This window comes from Callorhinus ursinus, unplaced genomic scaffold (assembly GCF_003265705.2).
Source record: "Callorhinus ursinus isolate GAN/ISIS: 27379988/994484 unplaced genomic scaffold, GSC_fseal_2.0 scaffold49, whole genome shotgun sequence".
In the NCBI taxonomy this organism is placed as follows: domain Eukaryota; kingdom Metazoa; phylum Chordata; class Mammalia; order Carnivora; family Otariidae; genus Callorhinus; species Callorhinus ursinus.
Window position 1 is genome coordinate 10,242,270 of NW_027397111.1, and position 11,963 is coordinate 10,254,232.

The 11,963-nt window shown below is 43.6% G+C and overlaps 1 protein-coding gene across 1 annotated transcript; it reads left to right on the forward strand.

Annotated features, from left to right (window-relative positions):
• Positions 1-1,114: 1,114 nt before the first annotated feature.
• Positions 1,115-10,377, forward strand: MRPL17 (mitochondrial ribosomal protein L17). The gene is made up of 3 exons (XM_025894325.2): positions 1,115-1,554; positions 1,884-1,952; positions 2,298-10,377. Exons 1-3 carry the CDS (start codon positions 1,297-1,299, stop codon positions 2,571-2,573), a joined length of 603 nt encoding a protein of 200 aa, XP_025750110.1. The 5' UTR covers positions 1,115-1,296; the 3' UTR covers positions 2,574-10,377.
• The last annotated feature ends 1,586 nt before the right edge of the window (positions 10,378-11,963 follow it).

Below are 11,963 nucleotides of genomic sequence, written 5' to 3' on the forward strand. Positions count from 1 at the left end.
AGAAGTGTTCTCTGGTTACCTATGAGCGAGGACAGAGTGACAAATCTAAGTGTGCTATCTACTGAACATGAATATGTTATTAGTCTCCTAAAATCCTAGGAGACTAATACACTGCTCTACAATTTATTGTCTCATAGTCCTGAAGGCTGGAAGTCCAAAATCAATGTGACAGCTGGGCCATGAATTCTTTCAAGGATCTAGGGAAAATTTTGTTCGATGTCTTTTTCTTAGCTTCAGGTGTCTGCCAGAAATCCTTGGCGATCCTTGGCTCCCAACTGCCTAACTGGGATCTCTGACTTTTTGGTCACGTGGCATTCTCCCTGTGTGTCCCTAGTCTTCACATGGTTGTCTTCATTCTGTGTGTTTGTCTCTCCACTTGTGGTTTTTTTGTTTTTTCGTTTTTGGTTTTTTTGAGGACACCAGTCATTTGGATTAGATGCCCACTCTACTCCGGTATGACCTCATCTTAATAATTAATTGCAACTGCAATAATCCTATTTCCAAATAAGGTCATATTCTGATGGGAGTGCGGTGGAGGTTGGGAGGGGTTTGGGCTTAACATATCTTTCTGGGGGTGGGGCAGGGGAAGACACAATTCAACCCACAACAAGGAGTAATTTTGACAAAGTGATTGCAAAGTGTCTGCCAATTTGCAGACATTAAGACTCAAAAACAGAAACTAGAACGCTACTGCACATGAACACAAATGCATGGGTATGTTTCTCACCTTTAAAAAAAAAATACACGGATGTAATTAAAAAGTATTAACCCATTACTTTTCCTTTGCTGTACTTTCTAACTGGGATGGTTACTATATGTACTTCAACAAAACAAAATGTTCAGTTAACTGCTTTTCTTTTCTGAGCATCACTGTTATTCATTTCCCCATTATTACGGGAAATAATTTTGTGACAAATAGACACGCTCAGGGTGTCAGACACGCGGGCTCGCCACCGCTCGGACTCGGCAGGGCCGCAGGCTACAGCGCCTCGGCTCCTCCGCGGAAGGGGGGGGCCTTCCCCTCAGATACTCACTTTCCCAGCAGGCTCCGCGGCGCTTCCTGTCGCCCTAGAGGCCACAAGATGACTGACGCAGCCCAAGAGAAATTCGACGACCGCTTGGTCCCACACTAGGGGGCGCCTGGTTCCCCGGAGCGACAAGGAGTGCCCGAGGCCCGCCCCGCTGGCCTCCTCTGGAAGAAGCCAACACCTCTTCTCCGCCCTCCCCCAGGTTGCCAACGAGGCAGGCTCTGATACTCATGCGCAAACACGTCCACCACGCACCTAGGTAAGGCGCATGCGTCCTCCCAAAGCCGTCTCCTCGGCGTCTCCCTTCGAGTTTCCAGTTCCGGCCTCACAGGGGCGGAGAGAAGTTAGAAATATGCGGCTGTCCGTCACCGCCGCCATCTCCCATGGCCGTGTATTCCGCCGTCTGGGCCTTGGTCCGGAGTCCCGCATCCACCTGTTGCGGAACTTGCTTACCGGCCTGGTGCGACACGAACGCATCGAAGCGTCATGGGCGCGCGTGGACGAAATGAGGGGCTATGCCGAGAAGGTGAGGGGCGGGGCCACGCAAGGCGAGTGAGTTGGGGGCGGGATCCTTCTGTCCTCCAAGAGCATCTGGCCTGAGATGCGGCTGGACTTGGGGGACAAGCGGGATACCGTGGCAATCCCCGCCCAAAGTCTGAATCCCCTAGTACCCTGAGTTGACCCCTTTCCTCCGGCCCCTCAAATGGACGACTGGTTAGAGCTGCGGAGTTAGGAGTGGCCTAATTAGAGGGATGCTTTGCTGGTGGAATGAATGGGTTGCGGTCCCACATTAGAGAAGTAAGATTGCGCCTCCTTTCTCACTCGGGTTGGATCAGTAATGTTATGTCCCCTCAGCTCATCGACTATGGGAAGCTGGGAGACACCAACGAACAAGCCATGCGCATGGCTGACTTCTGGCTTACGGTGAGTGCATCGTATCTCCCTCCCAAATCTCATCTTTTGCTCCCTGTGGGGGAGGGGGTTGTTAGAGAAAGGGGGAACTGGGCAGAATTAAGCTAAGACACTCACTTACAGACAAATGTTGTGAACTAAATTAGAAACTTGTGACTTAAGTTAGTTGAATGTTAGGTGAATCAACCTGCACAATTGCCTGTAACCCTTCTGTGTAGCTTTGACTCTACCACATTAGGGGATGGGAGAGTTTTGCGTGAATGTGTTTGGACCCTACTTTTGGAAGTGCTGAAAGTTAAATGTGTCTCCGCAGTGGTGCCTGATTCTGCTCTCACCTGGATAACTCTCCCCCTCTAGGAGAAAGACTTGATCCCAAAGCTGTTTCAAGTACTGGCCCCTCGGTACCAAGGTCAGAATGGGGGCTACACGAGAATGCTGCAGATCCCAAATCGGAGTAAGCAGGATCGGGCCAAGATGGCAGTGATAGAGTATAAAGGGAACTGCCTCCCACCCCTGCCCCTGCCTCGCAGAGACAGCAACCTTACACTTCTAAACCAGCTGCTTCAAGGGTTGCGGCAGGACCAGAAAGCAAGCATCCACAGCTCCCACACAGCTGAAACACCAGGGATTTAACTGGAGCCAGAGGGTGTGTGGCATGATCATCAATGCCCGTGATCACAGGCCTTTGGAGCTCTTTTAATCTCTAAGAAGAACTGGAGCTAGAGTTGTTAATGGACAGTTTTAATGGAGACAAGAAGCTTCTGGGGAGCCAGATAATCATCTCTTTGCAGTAGATAAAATTCTTTGTATGAATATATGTATGTATATGGGTTTGTTTTTTTTCTGCCCTTGGGATTTCTGGAGAATGAGAACTATCCAAATGCTCAGTCTCCGTGGGTTAGTAAATTCACTGCTTATGTTTCTGGCTCTCATTCTGGGTTGTGTTTGGTTAGCAGTTTTGTTTTTCTTAATGCCAGTTTTCATGGGGCTTTTATCCTATAATTCCAAACTGGCCTCCAAAGGTGATTGATTTTTGACATCTAGCATGGAGACTGAGCCCCTGGGATTTCTTAGAGAAAGATTACTTCCTGACAGGCTGACTGAACATCTAGAATTGAATCTTCCATAATAATCTGGTACCTTAGGAAACTTCAAGGAACACTACAGCTATTCCTCTTTTCTAGGCAGGATCACATATTACCCTCATGTGCTCCCCTCAGCCCCAGATAGGCCTCAGAGGAGAGGATCTGAGAACTCAGATGTACCACCTTCCTGGCCAAGGGGGTGGAAGTATTCAGTAAAGGATAAGCTTCTTCCTCTTGGAGTGGGAGTGGGGGGTGTGGTAATAAAGAGAGAGTTGAGGTGGGAGGAGGGTTAGGAAGTTAAATGTGCTGGGAATGTCCTGGATGTTTTTATTGTTGTCAAAACTGGGCTTCTCTGGGAACTCAGAAAAGGGAAATCCGGCTTCAGAATGGCCAGAGCATATGAGAAGTAGGAAGTTCCTTGATATCCACTAATTATTGTGATGCCAGACTTAGCCCAGCCAGGCTGCCCATGCCTCAGACACAGAGGTTTGACTAGGGTAGTAGTCATGGAAGACTTGGAACTATCATCCCTGCCTGAACACTTGGCAGCAAGGCCTGACAGTTCCCATATCTCTAGTACAGTGAAAAGAAGAGATTTTATCTTAGGCTGGACCTTCAGAGTTTATTTGGCCTGCTAAACCCAACCATTGTCAGAAAGTAAGGGTGAGGGTGGAAGGGGTCACTGGTCTAGCAGGTAGATATTAGCTAAAGGGACAGAGCTATTCTGTTCTCTTTCACTGCAGCTGCTTGAGTCTTAAGATTCATCTGCTCCCAACAAAATTCTCCCATCTCTTTCCCTCTAATTTGTCCTTCACGCTATTGCCAGAAAGTTCTTTCTGACATATTTTGAGTGACATATACTAGACACTCAAAGCATTTATTCAATAAACCTACAATTCTGAATGCTTCCCCAAAATTCACCCCCTTCCTGTCCTCTTGGCATGAACATTCACCTCAGCTAGATATCTCGGGAGTCATCCCTGACTCCTAGAGAAAGTTCTTTTTTCTTTTTTTTTTTTTTTAAGATTTTATTTATTTGAGAGAGAGAGAGAGGAGAGACAGCAAGAGAGTACAAGCAGGGAGGAGAGGGAGAAGCGGGCTCCCCGCAGAGCAGGGAGCCCAGTGCGGGGCTCAATCCCAGGATGCTGGGATCATGACCCGAGCTGAAGGGGTCATAACTGACTGAGCCACCCAGGCACCCCGAGAAAGTACTCTTTAAAATTAAAACTACATCTGTTAAGTATTACCATAGGTGGGTTATGGCTCAACTCTCATAGCTTTTCCTCTTAGTCCCCAGAAACAGACCTCCCTTTGGGGCTTTCAACAGTTCCTTAAATGCTTAATAAGCATCTGCTAGTATCTAGCATCATTTTAGTCACTAGGGATACAATCTTTATCAAGTGTTTGGCGTATGTCAGGCCCTAGGCTAGATACTAAGGATCTAGAGATGAGAAGAAACAACCTTTGCCATTAAGGAGCTCACAATCTAAAGAACCACTTCTCCTGCCACAATGGCCTCATGGGACACTGCATCTTTAATATTTTGGCCCATAAAAGACTACATGAGTCCTAAAATGTTTACTAGAGGCTCAGGGATAGCATAAGGGAAATACACAATAATGTATCAGTTTTCTAATCTGGCCTATAAATGGTAACTTTTCACTTGAGTGCACTATGCTCTCGAATCCATCTAAGCACCTCTTTAATAAATTCCAACCCCCCGCAAGAGGGGCCCAGATACACTGGAGTACCAAAGGCTCTCTGTCTCGGGTTCTGGTTCTTTATGGCAAGGTTGACAGCTATGTCCACTTCTTCAAAAAATAACAAATTTACTCCAGCCTCAACAAATCAGTGACACAATATAAGCCCAATATCCAAAGGAGACAACTGCAAAAGCCAGGCACTGTTTACTTACACTCACTCTACAGTGAAATGAGCAAGTCTTGTTTTTCTTTCCATAACATTTCTCAAATCTGCAGTCACCTCTCCCTAGCCTGAAATCCAAGACATCTCTATCCTGGATTACTGTAAAAGCCTCCTAACTTTCCTCCCTCCACACTGCAGATGAAGTAATAGAAATCTCATGTCTTAATTCTCTGCTTGATGATCTCCAGTGCGTCCTCCTTTCCTATGGGGAAAGAATCCTGGTTCCTTACCATGATCCCCTTGGTGACTAGGCATCTGTTCACTACTCCATTCATTTACTTCCCTGCCTCTAATTTTATGCTCAGGAAGTGCGGAAGTCCTTATTTTGACTTTTCCTATACACAGCTCCCCTTATCACCTTTTGTTCATGCAGTCTCTATCACCCAGAGAACTCTCCCCCTTTCATCTACCCAACTTATACACAGACTTTTGGCATCTGGGTGGCTCCTCTGACCATCCCCACACCTAAATTCATTACTTTGTAAACCTGGGTCCTGCTACAGTATTTCCATAATGCACTGAATTTGCCACATTGCATCATAGTTCCCTACAGCTACAGCAATTAGTTCCCAAACATTCATTAGTCTAAGGGAGGCCTAGTATTTCTATCCCCTTGCCCTTAATGGGTTCAGGGATGGACAGGCCTAAACTAATTTGAAGCAATAAGAATCTGGTGTCTACTTGACGATAAGAATAAGATAGCATGTTATTCTGAGAGCCATAGGGGACGGGCTTTAGTTTGAAGATGACACAATGTCAGGTCAGAATAACTAGAAGAAACTCTATAGTAATAATCTTTAGTGATTATTCCCACTTGCACTGGGTTTTCTGTTAATTGCTACAAAATAATCTGAGGTATTAATTTGTGCCACTGAACCTTTAGACTAGTGTTTCTCAAAACCCACAGATCAAAAAATTCTTTACATTAGAACACTATTCACATATATGTAATTGAAACAAAAGCATCACAAAACATTATTTACCTTAACAAATATGATGCACACTAATACTGTCAACTCTTTTTTTTTAAGTTTTTTTTAATCTTTTTTTAAGATTTTATTTATTTTTATTTGAGAGAGAGAGAATGAGAGATAGCACGAGAGGGAAGAGGGTCAGAGGGAGAAGCAGACTCCCTGCTGAGCAGGGAGCCCGATGCAGGACTCGATCCCAGGACTCCAGGATCATGACCTGAGCCGAAGGCAGTCGCCCAACCAACTGAGCCACCCAGGCACCCTGTCAACTCTTTTCTAGTTACTATTTTTTACATGCCAATCCCAAGTCACCAAAATAATTTTACAACTGACTAATGGATTACAAGCTGCTCTTTGAAAAACATTGATCTGAACCATTATTACAGTGACTCACCGTTGCCTTTGCTGTATAAAATCCAGATTTTTCTCATGACAGAAAGGCATACTATGGCCTGGCACAGCCACCTCTCAGCCTCTTCCACCATTATTTGCTGCCACCCTTCATAGGAAACTACTTGTTCTCTAAACATATCAGACCTTTGTACATGAGGTTGCCTCTGGTATATCTTGCCCTATGTCACATTACCTCTTACTTATCATTCGATTCTCTCCTCAGAAATCACTTTTTTGCGGCTACCTCGAAACTTCACACAACCCTCCAAATAGGGCCAGGTCCCCACCTGAGTGCAGTTACAGTCCTCTGGGCATATGCCTATTAGAGCATTCATCACACTGTCCTACAAGTGCTTGTCTGCTTCACTGACTCCATTCAGCTGAGCTCCCAAAGCCAGGAACCTAGGACTCAATCTTCTGGATAACTCTATTCCTACCATAGGACCAAATTCATCATAGGTGCTCAATATATGTTTATTAAGTAAGGAGGAGTAAGCCATGTCCATATTCAACTCTAGCTGAACTTTACAAAACCAATAAACATGGTACTATACAGTGACAGTGCTCAGCTACACTGCTGAGTATACCAAGACTAAAGAAATGGGCTCTCCAGGGATTTACATGCTCATGATGACTGTCAAGAATGTGTGTGTCTAATTCATTTCCCACACATTTCATATCCCAACTTCCTGAAATATTTCTAGCCAACCTACAGGCAGAAGACACCTATACATTTTCCAAGTTTTAGCCAAAAGCTTGAAATGATGCATCTTTTGTGAAGTATTCTCTGAATTTCCCCAATTGATGCTAGGCATGTTTCCCATGGTCCAGTTTCATGCTGAACGTCCTTCATTGTAGCAATGGCACAATTACATTGTTCAGCACCCATTACTAGATAGTGAACTCCTTGGGGGTGGGGGGACACATCTAATTTACTCTGGTGCCACACAATAGAGAATGTGGGCAAAATGGACATCTATAAATGTCTGTTGACTGAATCAGTGTGTTGTTCTAAGTTTGTCAGCCTAGCTCTGCATTTTGGTTGGGCTCAGTAATTCCTCCCTGCCCCGGTTTCCTCCCACTTCATCTGAAAAAGAACTTCCTGCAATGCTGGTTGTCCATTGTTCACTGCTGGGTAATGTCTGTACCCTTAGGCTTTTCCTCTCTATGCCCTTAAATGCGTGGGCATATTATAGCTCTCTTCTGACCCTGGGACATGAATTTGGTAGTTAAATTTGAGCTGCCTTAATAGAAATGGTCTGTGTGCTTATATTTTGAGGAAAGAAGTTTAAACTTTTCTGACATTTTACACTCTGTCCCATAATATATGTTTCATATAAAAAAATGGTTTTCATTCTTACAAGTCAAATATTGTAAATTTCACACATACAAGCTTTCTGTCAAAGTCGATGCTCTAGGAAGCTGAGCTTGTTTATGCTGTGGCTTCACACATACCTTGACACACTACTGTGTAGCCCAGCACAAGAAGCACAGCATTAAAGTTTTACTGCTATTCACTTCAAGGAGAAATACAAAATACTAAAGCTGTACCTAAAGATATAGCTGAAAACTTTCTGCCATTGTTCTGACTTAATTTCTCTTTGCTTTTCCTTAATATGATCTCAGAATCTTTCTTACATTTATCTTTTTCTTTTGTCCCAGAAGGAAAAATAGTTTAGTTTTTGTCTGTGCTGAGTTTGAGATGCCTGAGAGCATCTGGAGCTTGGGCAAGAGTTCTTCACTGGGAGAACAGATTTTGGGAGTTGTTGGCAATTAAAACTAAGGAAATGGATGGGGTGACTCAGAGTGTATACGTAGAAGGAAAGGAGGCTGAGATCAGACATTATGGGACAGACAGGATACAGAAGCTATGAAGAAGACTGAGAAATTGCCTTTAAGAGAGGCAAGAAAACCTGCAAAATTCAACACAGTACCTAGTACAGTGTCGTCTTTGTGCATAGGAATCACTAAAATAATTATCGAATCCATTTAGGAAGCATAATCTTTCTCTATTCAAAGCACTATGGGAATATAGAAAATAAGGGATCCAACAGGCCAATTGGAGGGACAAGATCATAAACAAATAAGTATAACATAGTTAAGTATAACAAGTTCAAACAAATAAGTTATGAAAGTGATGCACACAGGCATACCAAGTACCAAGAAAGGTGAGTGTGGAACTTTTCAGAGGAACAATGCAAGGGCTAAATTTTAAAGAATGAATAGGTATTCATTAAGCATGGGGGAGAGAAATCAGCTGGGAGGATATTACAGGCAGCAAGATCTGCAGGTATAAGTGCACTGAATTATGAAACAACATGGAGTGGTTGAGAAGTTCCAAATAAGTAATTTGGTACAGCTGGGATTTAGTATTTGAGGAAGAAGTGGAGGAAATGAAGCAGGAAAGCCAAGCAAGATCAGGTTACAAAGGGCCCTGTAAGACATGATAAAGTGCTTAGTTTTTATACTGAAGACCAGGGAAAGCCACTGAAGGATTTTCAAATGGGGAGAAAAGGGATCAGATTTACATTTCAGAAAGATCATTCGTGCATCAGAGTGGAAGATGGGTTAGAGAGGCAAGACTAGAAGCAAGGAAACCAACTAGGAGGCTAGTTAAGGAATCCAGAGGGAGTTGATGGAAGACTAGATGAGGCCAGAGGCAGGGAAGATGGAGAGAAGCTGACAGACCAGACAGCTTTAGAGGAGACAGAACAGACTAGACATTGTGTGTGATTACACAAGGTAAAGAGAATAAGAATCCAGGATGACACCAGCTTTCTACCTGGGCAATTGGGTAGAGTAATTACATTCACAGAGAACAAGGATAGCAGAGGAAAAGCAGATTTGAGATCACTGTGCTGAACTTCGTTGTAGACATATTTCTGTTAAGGAGCTCTTGAACAGTTATTCTGGAGATCAGAGGATATGTGTAAGCTAACAATACACATGTGAGAGTCACCCACATACATGGGAGTTGAAGCAATTATACCAGATGAGATTTCCCAGTCAAAAAATACACAGTAAGAGAAAGAAGGCCCAGGAGAGGGGCCCCTGGGTGGCTCAGTCATCAAGCGTCTTGACTCTTAGTTTTAGCTCAGGTCATGATCTCAGGGTCATGAGATGGAGCTCCACGTCAGACTGGCATTGAGCCCTGCATCAAGCCCTGCATCAAGCCCCACATCGGGTTCCACATGCAGCAGGCAGTCTACTAGAGATTCTCTCCCCCTTCTTTTCCCTCTACACCTCCCCCTGCTCGCTCTCTCTCTCAAATAAATAAATGTTTAAGAAAAAGAAAGAAGATCCGAGAGAGCTGACATTCAAAGGCTGGACAGAGAGAAAAAGAGAAACCATCTGAAGAGGGTAATAAGAAGGACTACAACTAGAACATTGGTGTGTCAAAATCCAGACAAAGAGGGTGTCAAGAATACCCATTTGTGTCTATCTCCCTCAGTAGATTGAGTTCTTGGGGGCAGCACTAGATAATTTTTGTATTCTCAGAACCTAATGTTGGCCAGGCTCCAGAATAATGGACTAATGAGTATCTTTGGCCATTGAACTGGGAAATTAGGGTGTTCACTGTTGACCTCTGATAGAGCAGTCTCTTGAGAGAGGCAAAAGCAAAAACCCTAAAGAAAACTTGAGAAGTGTGACAATGAAAAGGGGAAACGGGGCAGAGATATACCAGCAACTTGAGAAGAAAGCAGATTTTAAAAAGTAAAATTTGAAGGTTAATGTATTCATTTCTTGCTATGGTCTGAATGTTTGTGTCCACCCAAATTTGTGTGTTGAAATCCTGATGCTCATATGGTAGTATTAGGGGATGGAGCCTTTGAGAGGTGCTTAGGTTATGGTGAAGCCCTTATGAATGAGATTAGTATTCTTATAAAGAAGACCCCACAGAGATCCCTTGCTCCTTCCACCATGTGAGAACACACTGAGAAGGCACCAACTATGAACCAGGAAGAGAGGATCCTCACCAGAACCTGACTGTGCTAGCACCTTGATCTTGGACTTCCCACCCTCCAAAACTGTGAAAAATAAATTTCTGTTGTTTATAAACTACCCAGTCTGTGGTATTTTATTATGAACAGACTAAGACAATTTTATGATAAGTACTTTTGCCAAGCCTTAGGTATGGTGACACTTAAGAGTATATATAAATTGAGAGAAAAGTAAAAAACCTTGGGTTGAGGGCAAAGGAGGCGGGGGAGAGCTTTCTCATTCCCCATTGTGGGTTCCTTGGCTCTTCTACCTTTATTGAAAGCTCCTTCTCTTTTGGGACTCAAAGCATTGGTTGTACCACCTTCTCCTCATGGTCTTATGATGGTCTTGGCCTAAGCTACTAAGGCATGCCTAGAGCACCTGCTGACCCAACAACCTAAAGGAAGTCAGTTGGCAAGCTTGCGGTTTGACTATGTCTGCCTTTGAGGAGAAAATATGCTAGTACAAATGAATTATTAAATTCAATCAGTCAGAGACCTAAAGTGATGGGCTAGAGCAGACAGACAGAATATCATGAATTCAAACATGACTCAGAAGTCAACATGGAAGTAGCAGAGATAGAAGCAAATACAGGATGGTCAAAAGCACCTCTGGAGGAGTTCTGCAAACAACGAGAACCAGCTCTCCCCAAACCTTTTTTTATAACAGGCTGGGTCATTCATGCTGGGCTGATTGGGGGTAGAGAGGGGGGAAGACAGCTTCTGATCACTCACACATTCAGTGAAGTCTTAGGTCCAGAGTCTTGCTCACCATCCCAAGACCTACTACCATTTTATCCATTTGGATGCTCCATCCAAGACTCTGACCCCACAGTTCTTCATTGTTCTCTCCTGAAATTCATCCTTCCAGCCCACTCTCTTTACCAGGCCTTTGACCCTTTCATGACCAGATCTACTTTACCCCTGATATTTTACCCTCCAGAAGCTCACTCTCTAAATCCAGCTTCTTGCCTCTGGCTCTCTCATCCCCTTGCACACATATCAAACTTTCAGCATCTTGTAGCTCTAGTCCTTTGAGCTCTCTCTCCCTTTGTATAACAGGACTTTCTTCCTTTTCAGCCCAGCCTGGATGTCATGATCCAATACTTCATCTGTTTTCATGACAGTTCCTATACAATCCCATGTCTTTCTCTCCTACCTACCTACTAATCCCAGATTTCTCTTCTCCTATGCCCTCATCACTGAGAGCTCTTAAGAAAAAATATCATACAACTGTTGGAACTGGAACCAACAGAGCTGGACCATGAACACAACAAACCTGGATTGCTCAATCCTGTCATCTCTTTCACTCCTGCAAATTTTCTCTGCTTTTCTTAAACTCTTTATGTAACCTTCATCTCTTGCTAATAGCACTTAACTTCACCTCATACTTACTGGAAAAAAAAAAAAGATGGAGGCTGCAGGCATGGTCTTCTCAATTTCTACCCTCCTGACCCTTATCTGCATCCAGGCACAAGGCAATTAGTTGAAAATATATTTACTGAAGACAATTCATCCAACAACCAAGCTACCCAAAAGTCAATTTATCAAATTTTTCAAATTTATCAAACTTGCAGCTTGACACCAAAATCCAATTTGATAAAATTATCAATTCACCAAAAATGTGTTTTTCTCAATAAAATATAATTATAAAATTTATAGAAATTG